Source organism: Poecilia mexicana, unplaced genomic scaffold, assembly GCF_051168715.1.
Source record: "Poecilia mexicana isolate PSO_F unplaced genomic scaffold, ASM5116871v1 scaffold_8, whole genome shotgun sequence".
Taxonomy (NCBI): Eukaryota; Metazoa; Chordata; class Actinopteri; order Cyprinodontiformes; family Poeciliidae; genus Poecilia; species Poecilia mexicana.
The window spans coordinates 11873012-11890553 of record NW_028263377.1 but is presented as its reverse complement, the minus strand read 5'-3'; the positions used below and the strand labels follow the sequence as shown (position 1 = coordinate 11890553).

Genomic DNA, 17542 nt, shown 5'->3' with positions numbered 1-17542 from the left:
TCACTGTCATGTGGATTTTTTTTAATAAAGATTTTCAAGCACATATTGGACTTGCAACATGTTTATTTTTAAAACAATAAAGTAATTATATATATTAGAAAGTAATCTATTTTAAAACTATTTTAATAGAAAACATTTTGAAAAATAATAATAATCTCAGTTCATATTTTTCCCCAATAAATTCAATTAAATAAAAAAATATTTTTTTGATGTCAAAGGGAAATAAAAAAAACACATTTAACTAATCTGCTTTTTATATAACAGGCTGACATAGAATCCAAAAGTGGTTTTAGAATATATAGTGTTTAAGGCACTGGTTTTATTTTTAAAGTATTAATGTTCTTTACTAAGGCAGGTTATTTAAAACTCTGTCATAACAAAGTTAGAGTTAGAAAATGAAAACAACTGAGCCAGTTTAAAACGAAAAACAATGAATCTTCATTGATCATATTTAGATTTTTTAATCATGGCGGAAATTGGTTATTAAATGTCATCATTTATAGTTTATTTAGATGATTTTAGTTTATTTAGTTGATGAATTACTCTGCAGCAACTGAATTTCTAGTGATCTGACTTTTGTCAATAACTCAAAACAACAGATGCAATAAAGCATTTTAATGGAAACTTCAGTGTTAAATTTACTATTTTACAAAGTCCATGTGAAATATAAGAACCTGCAACCCAACATGTGTACAGCACAATTTAAACCCGACGGAGCTTCTGCGTGCCAGGAGAATAAAGCCCGTTTCTTGCTCCCCCTAGTGGTCAAACCTCACCACACAACTACCTCACAGTAAAGAGTTGCACACGACATGATGTCCACGGAACAATAACACAAGCGTCCCTTTAAACAGATTTAAGAAGATTTCCTGTGACGTCAGCTCACTTCCTGTAAATCAGGATGACTCAAACAACTTCATCCTTTCTTGGGTAGAAAGGCCGTCTTTTAAACTCTGAAAAACATAAAAAGAAGAAACGAAAAGCTGGAAAATCATCATAAACAGAGGAAAACGGGAATTATAGTTTAGATCTGCTGAGCTGTGTGTTACTTTAGATACTAATAAGAGATTCGTGGCACATAAGTTTATATCAGCCCCTTCTTAAGGTTGGTGCAGCTACACAAATCTTGAAATTGATCCATTCCTAGCCAGTTATAGGTAAAGTACTCAAACGTGTGAAAAAAGTATCAGAATCCCATTTTTCATTTGATAAATGGAGTAAAAATGAATCAAATGTAAATTACAAAGTTTGTGTTGATTTTTACCCTTGATCTGAATCCTCGTATTTGACGCAGGAAGGATGTTTTCTCTTTCTTTTTGATCGCAGGGTTGTTTCCCACAGAGTCACCTATAAATAAAGACAAAGTGGCGGAAAAGGCAGTGTGAAGGCAGCTTAATAGCTATTTAGTAAATAAAACTATACTTTGCGTCTTTTAAAATGACGACAGAGTGAGAGTTCACTCACCAACACGATGTCCTGAAGTGTCTCTGCCTGGAGACCAAGTGGCAAACTTGGCTTCGTTGTAGCTGTTTGTATGAAGCGCCTTCAGTTTATTTTCTGCATAAACTTTGTCCTAAAATACATGGAATTGAACATAATAATGCAGTATATATTGTGTGTTTTATGTCGGATTCACAAAACAACTTCTGTTAGTAACGGAGATAATTCATGTTGATAATTTTTTTTTTTTTTTTTACCATTCGAGCGATCTCTAAGTCCTCTCTGAGTGAGATCGCTTCCTGTTTGAGATGCTGCATCTCTGCCTCCTTTGCCCTCAGGATCATCTATTACAACAGAAACCATAAGTGTTGAGTTTTTCAACATTTCATCATGTTTCACACAAAATTTATTTGGGGATTTCATGTGAGATATCAAAACTAAGTTGATTTAATTAATATGTTTGTTGTTGTTTTTTAACTATTAAAATCTGAAAATTTCTATTTATCCCCCTTGAGTTGAAACATAGCAGAGCCTCATTTAGTAATTTAAGCTACAAGTCTGTTGGAGTTTGTCTCTCCCTGCCAGTTTTGTTTTGTGTTTGCTAAACAGCTCAAAATCAGATTAGATGGAAAGCATCTGTGAAAACACCTAATTTTAAGTTTTGCTACAGATTACCAGCTGAATTTAGGTCTGGAGTTTGACTAGATCAGTTTATCTATAAATAAAGTGCGACTGATTACATTGAGTCATCATCTTTGAAGAAGTTCCTCATTCTGAGCAAGCATGTGGCCGCAGTAGAGAGGAACTACTGCCTTTTACTCCAAGTTGAATGATTCCAGCTTTTCCTGATGAATCTGTTCCTAGTTCTCACATGCTACCTTGATTTGGACAATCACATAAAATTTCAATAAAACACTAGTTTGCTTTTGCAAACTAGTGCATATTTTCAGAATACATACTATGTAACATTAATGTTTATATGTCTTCTTTTTTTTTTTTTAACATTGCTTTAATTAGACCCTTCCCAAAAGCTTACTTCCATCTGGCAAACATCAGACTGTGCTTGGTTTCCTGGAAGCTGAGTCACTTCTTCTGGCTCTCTCTTAACAGCAAATAGAAATAAAGCATTTTTGTAAGACTAATGTTGACTCTATGAACTCTTGAGTGAACAGAAAATGTTTCCACCTGCTTCTGTTTGAGCTCCTGCTGGTACTGCATCACCGATTCCCTCTCAGTCTGCAGCTCCTGGCTCAGCTGAGAGTTTTCCAAGCATTTCTTCGTGTGCTGATCTGACAACACCTCCAGCTCCCTCTGCAATAATTGGATCTCCTTCCTGCAAAAGAAAAAAAAAAAAGCAGAGGCATGGAGGATGTTGGAGAGCTAAGTGGGTTTTGGAGGAAATTGCATTAGGTGGTGGCAGTTATTTGATTGATAAACCAAAAGTGGAAAGTAAGAGAGCCGTAATGAGAAAATGACATTACTGGACAAATAAAGAAAAACAGAGAATCGATTATTTAGATTTCTGCTTTTTTTTTTTTTTTTAATAAAAAAAAAAATATGTTGGGAACATTTTAGGCATTTCTGGTAACTCACTCGTACTCCACGTGGAGGTCAGAGACGTCTGCGCTCTCCCTGATCTGCTGAGTCAGTCTGCTTCTCTCCAGCTCCTTTTTATGAGCTCGCCGCATCGCTACGATGGCTGCAAAAAAATGGAAGTTATGTTCAGATCCCGGCTGCTGGAAGTTTACGGTTATCTTTTCTCTTTTATTAATAAAAGAACCAAGCAGAAAAAATGATATAGCTGTATCTACCGGACATAGTAGCAGCGGTTTCCTCCTGCAGGAGCTGGTCTTTCTCCTTCAGAAGTTCGGCTACCTGCTTCTGATGCTCCTGCTGAATGTCCTTTATGATCTTCCTGTGCATCTCCTCCATGGCAATGAAGCCAAGATCACATGAAGCCTGTGGCGAAATGGGGAAACTAGTTTTGGCTGCAACAAAGGTGATTTAAGCGGACAGTTCTGTTATTGGTAAAGTAGAAAATGATATTAAAAACTGAAAAAAAATGATTAATTTGGTCATTATCGCATCTCTGACCTCAGGAGAAGAACAACAAACACTCAAATCTTCGCTCCTCCAGCTCTTCCTTGCTGGACAATTTGTGCTGATGCCTCTGTTTTTGTGCCAGATGCGGCTAAAATCTCCAATTGGATTACTTCTGTACTTGCTGAGAGGAAATTGTGAACAAACCTATCTCAAAGATTAAACTTGTAGCATCAGCTTGTTTCTATGTCAACAGTTCTTTGAACTTTCACAAAGTAAATTTGCCAATTCCTTCTTACATTTCAGTTTTGAACTGTTTAAAATACTTGTATTGATCTAAATGCTGAACTCATCAAATCAAACTCAATAGCACTCTCATTTTCAATAAACAAATATTAGCATTTTAGAGCTATAGTCTGGGTTAAAATCCAAGCATTTATGCGAGAGGCCCCTGAAGGTTTGAGGGCCCCAAACAGCAGCTCATTTCGCTTCTTCCTAGGGCCGGCTCTGCTTTGCTGCAGAGGAATGCAGGGAGTTGTCCAGATGTTACTCTGCAAGTCAAAGCTTTCCAGTTTTTCCTCTTACAATAAACATGCATTCTTTATTCTTTTTCATGTCAAAATCATCCAATCTCAGGAACAACATTTCAAATTTCCCTATTTTCCTGCTTTAGAAGGTTAACGAGTCGGAATGATAGCAAAACACAGAGGTGGCGCCGTCATGGTTTGGGGAAGCCTTTCTTCCACAGGGACAAGAAACCCAGAGGAAAACCTGGTGGAGGCTGAAAAAGTCTTAATGCTGGAGTGGAAGTTTGCTTTACAGGAAGACAATATAATGACCTAGTCAAAGTCCACATATAAAACAGGTAAAAATGTTCATTGTTTGCAAAGCTAGTTGAGACTTAGTTTAATAACCATTTGTACTCTGCTCATCCATCAAAGACACAATGAATGCACAGTTCCTGAGAAATTGCTTGAAATGTCCTCAGAGATATTCTATATTCACGAAGCAGGAAATTATTTTTTAAAATCTGCAGAAATCTAATGAAAAAATATTTTTACTACCTGCAGCTTTTCCAGATCTTTCAGATAAGCTTCTCTCAGAGTGGCTCCGTCGGCTTCTTTGGTTTCGTCCTCCTGTGCTTTACGCTCAGCCGCAGCCTGGTCAGACAGAGAGCCGATGGGAATCTCCTCTGTGCACAGCTTGGTCTGCCTTTCTTTAGAAACACACAATTTGGAATAGTGGCCGTGCAGCTGCTTCATCTCCTCCTCGTGGATCTGTTGCAGTTCCTTTATCTTCTCCTGAAACTCCGCCTCCAGCTTCTGCATCTGTTCCTTGTGACAAGCCTCGATTTTCTGCATGTCTTCCAGGAGTTTCCGGTTCCCGGTCTCCACCGACGTCATCTTCTGCTCGGCCCGCTCCAGCTCCTCTCTCAGCGCGCAGTTGTCGTCCTGAAGCTGGTGGAAGGCTTCGTTTAAAGCCTCCCGCTCTTCCGTTGCGCTGCTGAGATCCTGCTCCTTGCAGAGATCTCGTGAACTGTTCAGTGGTGCTTTGCTTTGCTGAAACTCTTGTCTTATGTCTAAATAAAGCCTGTCAGACAAATACATCAGCTTGACCTGCTCCTGGAAAAAAGTGAGATCGGCTTCAGAAACATTGTCCCCGCTGTGGTTCATACCGTCTTGGACTTGGGTGTGGTTGACCGGAAGCTCCTGGCAGACCTGGCATAAGAACTTTGCCCGCTTTTGCAGCCGAGACAAGATTTGCTCCAACAAACCTCTTTCTCTCTCCTCCTCTGCCTTTTTCTCCTCAAATCGCTTCTTTATGCTTCCTTTTGCAGCCTCTTCTGAATCTTTAGCTTGCTCATCATAAGGAGACAACTCAGAGGGGCTGATGTCTGCCAGGCCTTCCCGTTGATCATGACTGCTTATTTGAATCACGCTCTGTTGCTGAAGTTTCAGAGCAGCGTAAATGAGCTCAGCTTCTGCACAGAACCTTCCGATCACGCTCTCCAGAAGCTGACCGCCGTCACATCCGGTTCCTCTGGACTCCATCCTTCCTTCACCTTTCAGGCTCAAGATTCTGGAGATCAAGTTTTTGTAACTGCGAACCAAATCGACCCGGTCCTCCTTTTTTGCTGCAGATAGCTCGCAAATCCCGTTTTGACTCTGCAACACGGAAACCATTTTCTCCACAACAAACAGCTCCTTGATCAAATACTTCCCAACGTCCGACACGCCATGCGAAGGCTGGGTGTTGGCCAATCTAGAAACGATCTCTTGTTCAGCTCCAACTAGTTTCTCGTTGCCAAGGATCTTCCCCTCTTCTTTGCTCAAGTTACGTGCCTCCTGCTGAAGTCTCTCAGCATCCTTCTCCCCTTGCTGAAGGCAGCCGGCGACCCCGGCCAGCTGCCTCTCAATGTCAGAGGCATTGACGGGAGTTGCCTGGAGCCTCTCCCCGCAGGCCTGGACGACGTTGAGAGCCACCTGGAACCTGCCGACCAGCATCCTGCAGCGGGCCTCCGTCTGCTGGGCGAAACGCTGACTCTGCTTGGCCTGGCTGTGGAGCAGCAGGCTGAGGTGCTGGGCCGTGGCTCGGCTCTGGGTCAGCTGGGAGCAGAGTTGGGGGTCCTGGCAGCTGACGTGACCCTGCTGCTCCTCCAGCCTCTGAGTGATGTCTCTCAGTTTCTCCTCGGTGATGAACAGCTTGGTTTCAAGCAGCTGGATTACGGACATGAATTTTTCCGCATCATCTCCCACGGCGATGAGGTACTGACATGATGCATCCACTGAGCGGGAGCGGCATCTCGCGTGCTCCAGAGACTTGACGTTGCTTCCATGAGAGACCTTCGTCAACTGAGAGTTCGGAGTCTCGAGAGCTTGTCTGTCTTGACTCTTCTGACTGTCTTGGGGAAAAGAGCAGGTGCAAACTCTCATCACTTCGCTCAGTTTCACTTCTGTCTCCTCTAAGCTGTTACCCAACACCTCCATCTTCAGCAAGACCTCGCTCAGCTCCTGCTCCTTGCTGTCCAGCAGCCTTTCATAGCCTTCCCGGATGTCGTGCGTTTCAGACTCCCTTTGCTGCACCTTCCCCAAAGCAACCTGCAGATCCTCACAGGCTCTCTCGTATGAGTGCTCCAGGTTGTAGTAGTGTGTTTCCTCTGTGTTCAGGCGATCCTGCAGCCTGCTCACCTCTCTGTCTGCCTCTGACAGCTGGCTCTGCAGCTCCTCGCAGCGACGGTCCAGCTGCTCTCTTTCCTCCTGGAGCCGCTGCACAGCTGACACTGTGCGGGCCAACTCCTCCTGCAGTTGCTGCTGCGCCTCTTCGATTTGTCTGGTCCACGTCTGAGTCTTGCTGAGGCTCTCCAGCTGCTGCTCGGCCCTCTCCAGTTTGTCCCTCAGGTCCTGGGAGTGTCGCTCGGCCTGAGCCAGGCTGGTGCCCAGGCTCCTTCGTTCCCTCTCCTGACTCGCCTGGAGGAGCAACAGGTGCTTCTGCAGGCGGGCCTCTTTCTCGGCCTGAGCATTCTCGTAAGCGCGAAGCTGGCCTGACATCTCTTGGAGGTGTTTCTGCAGTTGTTCGGCCTCCTGCTGGAGGCTCTGCTGGCTCTGCAGCTCCTGCTGCAGCTGGGCCACCTGGGACTCTGTCTCCCTCCTCTTCTCTTCGCTGGCGCTCAGCTGGGCCTTCAGGGAGGTCACGCTGTGCTCATACTCCCTCTGCTGCTCCTGAAACTGCCGGCGGTCCTGCTCGAGGTGCATCTGAGCGAGCGCCGTGGCGTCCCCGGTCACCAGCAGCTGGGCCTGCTGGGCCAAGAGGTCGACTCTTCGCCGCAGCTCGGCCTCCTTGGCCTCTTCCTGGCTCCTCTTCAGCTCCTCAAGCTCCATGCGGAGGTTGTGGTTTATCCTCTGCAGTCGCTGGAAGGTTAAGGCTTGCTCTGAAGAAGAATTGGTGTCATTCTGCAGAGCATATCAGAAGAACAAAGTTTTCAGTCTTACAACTTGCACAATGGAGAACTTTAATGTAATTATGACTCCTCTTTGTAAAAGACACAAGTCCACAGCATCGCAGATCCTCCATCATGTCTAATCGGTAGGGATGAGATGTTTTATCCATCCTTTGTTTCACCCTGACTCCACCTGGACTGTGGGTTTCAGAAAAGTTCAGTCTTAATCTCAGCAGAGCAAAGCACACGGCTTCGGTTAAAAGCCCAGCTGAGCTTAATAAACTCCACAGGTTTACGTTTGTGATGGTGGGACCATAAAGGTTTCTTCAATGGCATTCCTAGCAATGTACGGGTTGCTATTGAGACATTGTGTTCCCAAAACACCATTAGATTACTAATTGCAAATTCCTAGAAATTTTGATCAACTTGAGAGAAAAGAAATTGTTGGATTTACCTTAAAGAAAAATGTTATGGGTATCAGTGCAACTGTTTCGATTCTACTCAAAATACATTTTAGCAAATGTACTCAAATTGAAAGTAAATTATTTACAATTTTACCAGGGATGCAGTTAAATTTTACACAAAGTGAAACATATGAATGTCTTTATTTTACCTGAACACAGAGAAGTTTCTCTGAAATAATCTCTCGTTCTTGTTGCAGCTCGTCCTGCAAGCTCTTGTTCAGCTGCTGGATTCGTGACAGCTCTCTTTGTGTTTGTTGCAGCTGTGGAGAAATAGCAACAAACATTTAAACAAAACAAAACATAAAATCATGTTAGCCTTCTATGAAAACAAGATAGTCTATTTTGTTTGAATCATTGAACTTAGTACAAGATTTTCAGTTTGCAGCAGTTTTGTTGTAGATAAAATCTCACCTCTTTGACAAGTTGTCCAGTTTGCTGCTGACTCAGCAGTGCTGCACGGTCCTTTGCACACGTGGGGTTTATCAACACCTGCTGCTCTTCACTCTGCGGCTCAGTTTCACGTCCCTGTGAGCACGGTTGCTCAGCTGCCGCCTCCGTATCTGCACGTTTCCGTAAATCCTCACCATCTGACAGCACCACCGTTGAAGAGGAGTCGTCGCTCTGGAATCCCTCAACGGATATAGATGCGTCTGTCGCCCCTAACCAAAGGGACAAAATCAAAAATACCACGCCTTAATGTTCACATTTGCTCTCTTTTCAGTTTTTAGAAAGCTGGTTTCAGAGAAAGGAAAATACAGCTGCAAGTCAATCGGTCAGCTTGAGTCCAGCTGGAAAAAGAAGTGGAGCTCAGAGTGGAGAGGAGTCTCAAGGCTTAAAGATGACTTGTAAAGAAGAATGGATCAAAGTCACACCTAAGCAATGCATCCAGGGAGACGTCTTGAAGTTTCCATAACCGAGACTCAGTAAGCACGCTCAGTTCTGATTCCCTGTGCCATTCTGCCGCATTACACATCATTTATGAACTCATTTGTTTGGATCTCTTCATCTGTGAGGATTGGTCGGGTTGTTAATCTCATCAAATGTTTCATGTTTCATAAATACATATATATATTTACTGAGAAAAATGTTGATGTGAAGGTTTAACACTAAAAGAATACATATTCTATGCATTATCAATCAATATTAGCATAGATCTCATGGAGCATCACGATCACAAACATCTGGGCTGGTGACATGACTCACCAGTCTCATTGGTTTCCACAGGAGGGCGGCACTGGGCTTCTTCAGCCTCCTCCACCTGCTGTGGAGGATTTGCAGGTGAAGAAGAGGGTGAGACAGGGGGACCAGGGGATGACGGGTCTAAATCGGCCGGGCTTTTCGTTCCTTCTAGCTGCTGTTGAGACGTCGGTTCTTGCTCACGTGACTCTTCGCAGTCCTCCAGCTCATCTTCTTCGTTCTCTGCAACCGAGCTGGGAGAAAGAATTGTACTCCTTTACGCAAAGGGTTAAATGTCGACTCAAATTACAATTAGCACGTTTTATTCCAAAATGCATTCCTAAGCCTAATGAAATCTGAAATGAAAAGAATATACTGCTCTCGAAAATTGTGTCAACTTTAAACGAGGCCCCTTAGGGAATAACATAAAATCTACCTTTGGTCTTGTCTACGATTGGGCTGCACATTTTTAAAAACCGCTTGCACCCAGTTGTGCTTCATTCCAGCGGTCATTGCGCACAGCGTGTACACCCCATCTTTGATCTGTGATAACAGAAATAGACATTAATTTTCCAGCATCTTGTCCGGACTCGTCTGCAGTGTGTGTCTTAAAGGCGTACACACCAGATAAAATGAACATTTTACATGTAACCAAATGAGACCATGATTAATAATTTAATACCGTTTTCCAAATTGCAAAGTAACAGTTTTTCCATCCCTAAAACAAATAAAATTCTTTGAATAAAAGACAATTTAAATAACTCAGTCCATATCCTTAAACTCATGCCTGGTTTATGCTCATCTTTCTTTCACATTCAGCATAGGAGTCTGTACCCTGCATCTTAATTTCTCTGTTGATCCTGGCAAAGGTTCTCCAAATCTATTCGATTGTAAGGTCATTCATTCCTTTTAATGTCAGTGCACAGATTTTCTTTCAGAGTTCTGGATTCTGGCAAACCTTCATCATCTTTTCTTTAAATCTTTTTCTTTTCTTGATTTGAGTATATTTGGACTCACTGTAATGCTAAAAAATTAAAACCTTCTTTTTCTTTAACTTTCCGGTGAATACATGTGTGCAATTTTAAACGACAGATGAGCAGTGAAATGAAAGTATATATTGCACCTGCTTCTTTTCTTTAGTGGTCTGATGGTGACATATAGCAGTCGAGACCACAGAGGAGGAGGATGGTTGCAGATGAGTGGAGCAGCTGCGTAGTGTTAAAAATGGGAAGGACACAAAAAAGACGCATTTCAGAGAGAAAACACGAGAGAAAGACTCGCAAAATCTAAAATATTTGTAAATAAAAATAAAACTTTACCTAATTCTCTCCACCGAAGAAGACTGCCTCCCAGAATCCAGTATTTTCTTCCCAGTACTTTGTCCTTTTCTTACTTGTGAACTTACACTGGTATAATATGAATCTTCTGTGGAATCAGAAAACCTCATAAGCATCTCAAGTATTATTTTGGTGAAAATGATCACAACCCCTGAATAATGGATCTCACATATTTAAGAAAGCTCAAACAATTAGCAGAAACCAGTAAATGGAGTAATTACCAGTGGATCGTTCATCAAGCCTGCTGAGTGAGCGGCTGCTTCTCATGAACGGAGCGGTGGTCAGAGAAGAGGCTTGCAGGGAGGAAAAGCTGCGGCTGCTCCGCAGGCGGAAAGCTGGTTTTGCCGGTTCTGATGTTGGTCTGGTTGTCTGGTGGATGCCGCTGCCTCCTCTACCAGCAGCTTTACTCCCAGTTGTTGTCGAGTCACTTCCTTTGCTGCTCTTCCAGCCAGCAGTCCTAGGAGCGCTGCTGGAGTTCTGCTTGCCTCCAACACATCCTCTGAGCTCCTTTAAGAGAAAAAGACAGAGTTTTCTCAAAAAAACAACAACAAAAAATGTCAGATATGATTCTAGCTCCTTAGTTGAAGTATCAAACACCACACCACATGCTCATCCCGACCCAGCTTAGGTGTTTTGACACATGCAATCCAATAAACCCAGTGGAAGAGGCTTTTAATCCTGACAAGAGCTCTTAATTTACTTAAGTACCATCTGACCCACACTGAGGCCACAGACAGAAACAAACACACACACACACACACACACACACACGCACACACACACACACACACACACACGCACACACACACACACACACACACACACACACACACACACACACCTTAAACTTAATCACACTTGATCAAATGAGAGCCATCACATATAGGCAGTGCGCTCCAGTGTCTGTAGATGCAACCTCAACAACTACAGAGGCAATGAATCTGTGGCTGGAGCACAAGGCAGAGAAATCAATGGCAGGAAGGCTGAGGAGGCCTGACTTAGCGATTTGTGCCGACTGTAAATACACCAGGCTGATCTTTAGCCATTTATGGCAGCATAAATCTGACAAAACACATGCAGATCTCACGTTATAAATCTGAAATAGTTGTGCTCATATTAAACAGCACTTTCACGTCTGCAGGGAATATTGTTAATGGTTGAAGGCCAAAAGCTGAACGGTTTGTCCCTGGTATAAATGGTATTGTTTCATTAAATTGACAAATGCAATGTATTCCCAATTGCGAGGTGGCCTATGTTTGTATAGATAGATTATTTTTTAAATTTTATTTAATCAACCTATTTAGTATACTGGAATTACTTGAACACCAGCTGGATTTTTGCATGGTAATACTTACATTTTCTTTGTCTTTTTGCACAGGTTTGTTGATCTTTGTGGTTACCAGTGCCTCATTCGATCTGCTATGGACACAGACAGAAGATAAATCATCATAGAAACCTTCACATATATATACAAATGTCAGTGTAGACTTGTTTATGTAAATTGTCTGGGATGTCTTTGATTTAATTTTGAGAAAAATGAATCTCTGCACAATCTATGAAGATACTTCCAAGATGTTGTCACTTTAAAACAAATCAAAACAACAACAAAAAAAATGCTTCTTTGTTGTAACCAAGAATATTCTTGGAACTGGCTGGTAAAAGTTGTGACCAGTTGAACAAACGTTTAACGAAACACATCTAGAACAATGTCTGCCTTAAAATGTTTTACATGACATGCAATATTTACTCACTTTGCATTAGATCACATTGACCTACCTTTGCTTTTTGGATGCCATCTTCAGCTACAAAGTGAAGGAAAAACTCATGGAAACAAAAATTGAAATTTTTTTCATGCTCATATGATTATCTAGTGCAAAAAACGGGTCAGCCTGTCTGGCAGAAACTGGTGAATAAATCGCAGACAACTGAACAGTCCCAAAGACACCCACACAAAGACTCACCCACACTTAATCCTATGCAAACTTGACACACTCCATTAGAGTTTTGTAGGATTAGTCCGACAGCCCGACAGGATTACCATGCTGTGATTTAAGAGAACTTGATGCACCAACCTTTCGCTACCTTACAAAGTTCTCCAAATATATCAGATTATTAATAAATATCTTGTCCATAGTCCTCTTTTGCATATTTTCTGGCAGATTTAGGGTTTTAAAACTTTCACTTTCCTCACAAGAAGGAATTCCTTTTTGGATCTGGTTTAAAATAAAAGCTTTCATCTTGCAGCATTGAAACAGACACCTGGAGATTCTGATTGAGAACTGATTGCTGTTTAGAACTGTTCATGATTTAATCATCTTTAAAAGTGAAGACCTCAGAGGATGATGCTGACACCGCCATGTTTTACCGTGTTGTTGCCTTGTGTATGTATGTACGGTTCAACAAATCATAACATATTCTTCATCAAGGATTGGGGAAGTTTTAGAAAGGACTCTATGTTTTATTGTTTGTTTTTTCTTTTATTAATTTTGCAACATTTACTGTAACCTTTCTGCAAACTGTGGCTTTAGCTTTTTTACTATACAGTCTTGATTTATACTGGTAATTTGATTGAGACCTGTTGGGTTTCTGGTCCTATTGGTACAATATAATTTATTCAACGTTTAAGTGAAAACGCATAATAAAAGTAACAATATGATACCGTAGTGAACATAAAATATTTATTTTATATACAGGAATTTCAAATAAAGATTTCTTTATTTGTTTTTGTTCCTCGCATTAACACACACTGTACATGCTCATGATTACCAGCATCATATTAAAACAAACAAACAAACAAACAAACAAAAACATGTGCATTATCACAAAAATAATGTTGCAGACTATTTTAGAAGAGAATACAGAGGGAAAATACTTTAAGTACTAATGCATTTGCATTCGTACATAAATGCAGTACTATTACAATAATACCTCGATGTTGTTTGCCAACCGCCATAATAAAGAATACCTTGCTGAGCAGAGCCAAAAGGTTCGGATCATCATCCTAAATCCCACCGCTGTGTCCTCCTCTGTGACATCTCCGCTCCTGATTGGCTGATCATCACGGGACCTCACAGCTGATTCGGTTGGATGGAGTGTTTTCCTCTGCCTCGTTCATCATCATCATCGTCTCATGTAGCCATTTCTGTTTTAGCAGAGAAAGCCCAACAGACCGACAACTCTGCCAAAATGGCACAGGCCAACTCGTTTGAGGCGAGCAGCTCTCAGATTCAGGTGGAGCACGACAAAAAGCGTCGGCAGTTTGTCATAAGACTGAACGGTAGGCTCTGAGTTTCGGGGCTGGCACAAGGTGTTAGCTTTGTTACGTTAGCTTCCTGCTCTGCTAACATTGTTGTCGTTCCCCCCCCTCGTGAAGGACTCCAGCTGCCATTTCAGGCACAGCTGCTTTCTTCAGCTCATGACAGTGAAGCTTCACAAAAGCTGGTCTTTTCGAGTGGCTTCTTGAATAATAAACCCAATCAATTGCCCAGTCAGGCCTATTTCTTCTTAAAATCAAAGGGTCTGTAAGCTTTTTAACTCTCTTGGGTATCAATGCACTGTCTGTAACATGTCTGGGTTTTTTTCTTTTTCAGAGTTTTTATGAATTGCCTTTGCATTCAGATACATGTGGTACGTAGTTTCATTTAGTACTTGCTTGGGAGATCTGTTTCTAAGAGGTTGTTTAATCCATTGTTTCCATTGTTGTGATTGATGCTCTTTCTTTCCCTCATTTTGTTAAGCAGCAGGACTATTCTCCAGAAGCCTAAAATCATATCTGCTTAGCACACCTGTGATTTTTATTTTTGTAAGGGCCATATGGAAAGTTGTCCAGGTCAGCATTGGGAATGCGGATGCTTTAGCACCATATAAACATGTCAATTACTTCCTAAAAAGTTCTATTGCTTTTATTCTTGTGCAATCAATAGGGACCTGGAACCCTTTGCTTGATGTTGATAATCGGGTGACTAGGTTGGATGCCATGTGTTAAGCTGAATAATATTTATATCCGAGCCCAGAATCTCTGTTAAGTTCCTGTTTTTTAACAGGCTGATTGGCTGCAGAAGGACAGGCTCTCAAGAACCTGATTACTAATTACTCACATTTTGTTTCACTGTATTTTAGCCTTCAAAATATATTTCTATAATTCTTTTACCTCATGCAGTTTGTCTAATCTGATTCATTGGCTGCAGTCCTCAAAACAATCACCACACAAAAAATGTGTGTGTTCTCAGGATCCCACGATCGAGCGGTCCTCCTGTACGAATACGTTGGGAAGAAGACGGTGGATTTACAACACACAGAGGTTCCAGATGCTTACAGAGGGAGAGGAATTGCCAAACACCTGGCCAAGGTTAAAAATTGTAGATTTGTTATTTTCACTTTCATTGAAGTTTTGTTGGGATTTGCAACCAAACATTTGTCCAGGCAAACACGTTGCATTTCCTGTAAGCAATAGAAAATAGTTGCAACGAGTTGAGGCTGGGCCGTGATGCATTACTATTAGTTTTTCTGAGTCTAGATGGAGCACACAGCAAGAGGGATCCTTGAACATTCCTCTTTGCAATATCTCATCCAGAGTTACGAGTTTTCTGCCTTGCCTTGAAATCTAACGCTCACTCCACAGGTTTTCAGTCGGTTTAGGTCTGGGGATTGAGATGACTACCGAAGAAGGTTGATTGTGTTTGGCCAACCACTTATCTGTTGATTTCCAACCACATTTCCCCTCATATTTCAAGGAGTAAATGATGCCATGCCTCTTCAGATACGTTCCGGGATATAGGCTATCCTACGTATTCGTCCTTTGTTTCACGCCTATAGACATGGTTTCAATTTCACTCATTGTTTAATTTCAGGCAGCCATGGATTTTGTGGTGGAGGAGGACTTGAAAGCTCACTTGACCTGCTGGTACATCCAGAAATACGTCAAAGAGAACCCTCAGCCTCAGTACTTTGAACACATCCATCAGTGACTCAACAGGTCAAGCAAAAAGACATGAACACAGAGACTGTGTGCAGTAAGTTTTAGGCGGGAGGTTTCCAGGATGCAAAGAGAGAAACCTCCAAAGCATTGCTAAACGCAAAACCGAGTGAACGCAGGTGATCTCAAACCAGAGCTGTAGCGTCGGGCGGACGCGGACTGCTGGAGGAAATCGTGCGGTCTAGGCTTGCAGAGACAAAGCAGCCCAAAAGGTGGTGGCTTGTCTTCTTTCCAGGACGTCGCCCCACCACTGACTTGAAACAAACGTTGGTTACAACAAATCAATGTCCTCCTTTGAACTACGAGATCAGACCGACTTTGTGTCTTTTTCCAGTATTCAGATGAAGAGAAACCGTTACACTTATAATGTTTGAAAATCGTGCTACTTTTAATATTTTCCAATATTACTCCTTTTTTTACTTAGTACATTAAAGTAGTGCTACTACTGAAGAGTCTTGGATGAAAAGACATTTTTAAAACCCGGCTATGATTTCTTTGACAGAAGAAGATGCGTTAGTGGTTGATATGTTGAGGATTTTTAATTACTTTATTCCCCTTTCTCTTTATTATTATTATTTTTTGTAAACACTCGGTTTAAGTACAGGAGTGGAAACTGAGCATCTCCATTCTGACTGTGATGAACTTGAGGTTAGAGACATTGCTACTGCTGATATCCATATTTACTTCAGCTCAAACCAGCATCAGTAGCAACACTCTTTAGATTCAGGGCATTTTTATTTCTTAAAGTGTGTTAATTCTTACTCTCCAGTTCAGGAAAATTAGCTTTCTCTTCTCACCACAGGAAAAATTAAAAAACTGAGAATTTGAGATTTTGCTGTAGACAATCGTCAGTGTTGAGGAGACAAATACCTCAGGCTAACTCGACACACTCCGAAACACTTTCTACTGACAACTGCAATAAAAATCCCTTTTTTGTATAACTTTCATTTGGTGGCATAAGGCTGTAAACTGGCCAAGGCATTATTTTTTTTTTTTGCCTTTTTATGTGGGTTTCTTTGGGTATTTTTGTAATATTTGTTTTGTACTGTTAAAACAATGCCTGATATGTGTTCTGAGCAGGTGGCTCAGTCTAACAGATATGTCCAAATGTTCGTTACACTGTTTTATACTTGATATTGTTTTCTCTCTACTTGTTCTGAATAAATTACTCATCTACTCATCACAGGCCAGTTTGTGGATTTGTTGAACAGTGTGCATCTAGAGGTTATAGAAATTTTAATTTGATGAAAATCTCGTTGCACCAAACAAAAGAATCCATGCCATTTGAGCCTTTCCACATTTTGTCATGTTACAATCACAAACGTCAATGGATTTTTTTGTGATTATACCAACACAAAGTAGTTGATAAATGTTAGATTTGACCTAATATTGAGGCTGCTCTTTGTCGCCAACAGGTGGTTGCAAGAAGAACAACATCAGTTGCTGCCAGAGATCAAAACATCTGATGTAATTCTTGTCAGTATCTGTAGGGGTGGATGGCTTGTGTGTTTGTACTTTAACATTTTATTAAACTGCCCATTACATTATTGTAATCTAATCCACTCATGAACAAAAGTCTTGATTTTCAAGGTCTTTGTCATCTGGTGAAGCTAAAATTCAAGTGTTTTGTCACAAGGACCATTGTTATATCTGCAGAAGGGATTCCGTCTATTTCTCAAAAACAGAAGGAGTCACAAGGAAAGAGCATTATGTAGAAATACTAAAGCAACTTTTCAAGACTTCAGCAGAAGGAATTAAATCCTACCGATTAGTTAGGAAGTGGTTTAAGGACAACATTAATGCCATAGAGTGGTCATCACAAAGTCATAAAAAGGTATGTGGGAAGAAGGCAGCTTCTAAACATTAGTCAAAATTCCAGCAGCAAACTATTTTGAGAAACTTGTGGAGGGAAACCCAAAATCTTTCAGTAAAAATAAATTATGTTTTGGTCATCCTAACTGACATGAAACTGGAAGTAATGTATGTATATTTTTGTATGTACGTCTGGAGTATTTTGGTATTTATAACTGCATGTTCAACAGAGTTTAAGAATAAGAATATTAACTCGGAAATAAAAACAACAAAAAATCAAACTGGCATGAAATTGGACACTTTAGCCTTGCAGCTATATATAGCATTATTAAATATCCCCATAAGTTTTATTTGTATTGAT

The 17542-nt window shown here is 41.2% G+C and overlaps 3 protein-coding genes across 4 annotated transcripts; 1 reads left to right on the top strand and 2 right to left on the bottom strand.

Moving 5' to 3' along the window:
* Positions 1 to 600: 600 nt before the first annotated feature.
* On the bottom strand, positions 601 to 7430 carry LOC106934120 (uncharacterized). Its single transcript, XM_015013816.2, has 9 exons — positions 4545 to 7430; positions 3252 to 3399; positions 3034 to 3139; positions 2626 to 2773; positions 2477 to 2542; positions 1698 to 1784; positions 1465 to 1573; positions 1265 to 1347; positions 601 to 953 (listed from the first exon to the last, which is right to left on the bottom strand). Exons 1-9 carry the CDS (start codon positions 7356 to 7358, stop codon positions 897 to 899), a joined length of 3618 nt encoding a protein of 1205 aa, XP_014869302.2. The 5' UTR covers positions 7359 to 7430; the 3' UTR covers positions 601 to 896.
* A 591-nt stretch (positions 7431 to 8021) lies between these two features.
* LOC148157984 (uncharacterized) lies at positions 8022 to 12329 on the bottom strand. The gene is made up of 9 exons (XM_088007691.1): positions 12171 to 12329; positions 11750 to 11810; positions 10616 to 10901; positions 10377 to 10482; positions 10181 to 10265; positions 9494 to 9600; positions 9061 to 9311; positions 8293 to 8540; positions 8022 to 8141 (listed from the first exon to the last, which is right to left on the bottom strand). Exons 1-9 carry the CDS (start codon positions 12188 to 12190, stop codon positions 8022 to 8024), a joined length of 1284 nt encoding a protein of 427 aa, XP_087863817.1. The 5' UTR covers positions 12191 to 12329.
* Positions 12330 to 13376: 1047 nt separating this feature from the next.
* On the top strand, positions 13377 to 16549 carry natd1 (protein NATD1). Of its 2 annotated transcripts, XM_088008258.1 has the most exons (4): positions 13377 to 13671; positions 13768 to 13911; positions 14624 to 14742; positions 15245 to 16549. In XM_088008258.1, the coding sequence occupies exons 1-4, from the start codon at positions 13482 to 13484 to the stop codon at positions 15359 to 15361; spliced, it is 570 nt and encodes a 189-aa protein (XP_087864384.1). In that variant the 5' UTR covers positions 13377 to 13481; the 3' UTR covers positions 15362 to 16549. The 2 variants fall into 2 exon arrangements, with proteins under 2 accessions (XP_087864384.1, XP_014869298.2); XM_015013812.2 differs by lacking the exon at positions 13768 to 13911 and having other exon boundaries at positions 13450 to 13671.
* Positions 16550 to 17542: the final 993 nt, after the last annotated feature.

Excerpts from the sequence above, each read along its gene's own strand:
- LOC106934120 (XM_015013816.2), bottom strand. The coding sequence starts at position 7,358 with ATGGAGCTTGAGGAGCTGAAGAGGAGCCAGGAAGAGGCCAAGGAGGCC. Across the intron at positions 1,785-2,476 it reads CTGATGTTTGCCAGATGGAA|ATGATCCTGAGGGCAAAGGA; the intron begins GTAAGCTTTTGG and ends CTGTTGTAATAG. Across the intron at positions 1,348-1,464 it reads CACTTCAGGACATCGTGTTG|GTGACTCTGTGGGAAACAAC; the intron begins GTGAGTGAACTC and ends CTTTATTTATAG.
- LOC148157984 (XM_088007691.1), bottom strand. The coding sequence starts at position 12,190 with ATGGCATCCAAAAAGCAAAG. Across the intron at positions 11,811-12,170 it reads ATGGCATCCAAAAAGCAAAG|ATCGAATGAGGCACTGGTAA; the intron begins GTAGGTCAATGT and ends TGTCCATAGCAG. Across the intron at positions 10,902-11,749 it reads TGCAAAAAGACAAAGAAAAT|GAGCTCAGAGGATGTGTTGG; the intron begins GTAAGTATTACC and ends TTTCTCTTAAAG.
- natd1 (XM_088008258.1), top strand. The coding sequence starts at position 13,482 with ATGGAGTGTTTTCCTCTGCCTCGTTCATCATCATCATCGTCTCATGTA. Across the intron at positions 13,672-13,767 it reads GTTTGTCATAAGACTGAACG|GACTCCAGCTGCCATTTCAG; the intron begins GTAGGCTCTGAG and ends CCCCTCGTGAAG. Across the intron at positions 14,743-15,244 it reads TTGCCAAACACCTGGCCAAG|GCAGCCATGGATTTTGTGGT; the intron begins GTTAAAAATTGT and ends GTTTAATTTCAG.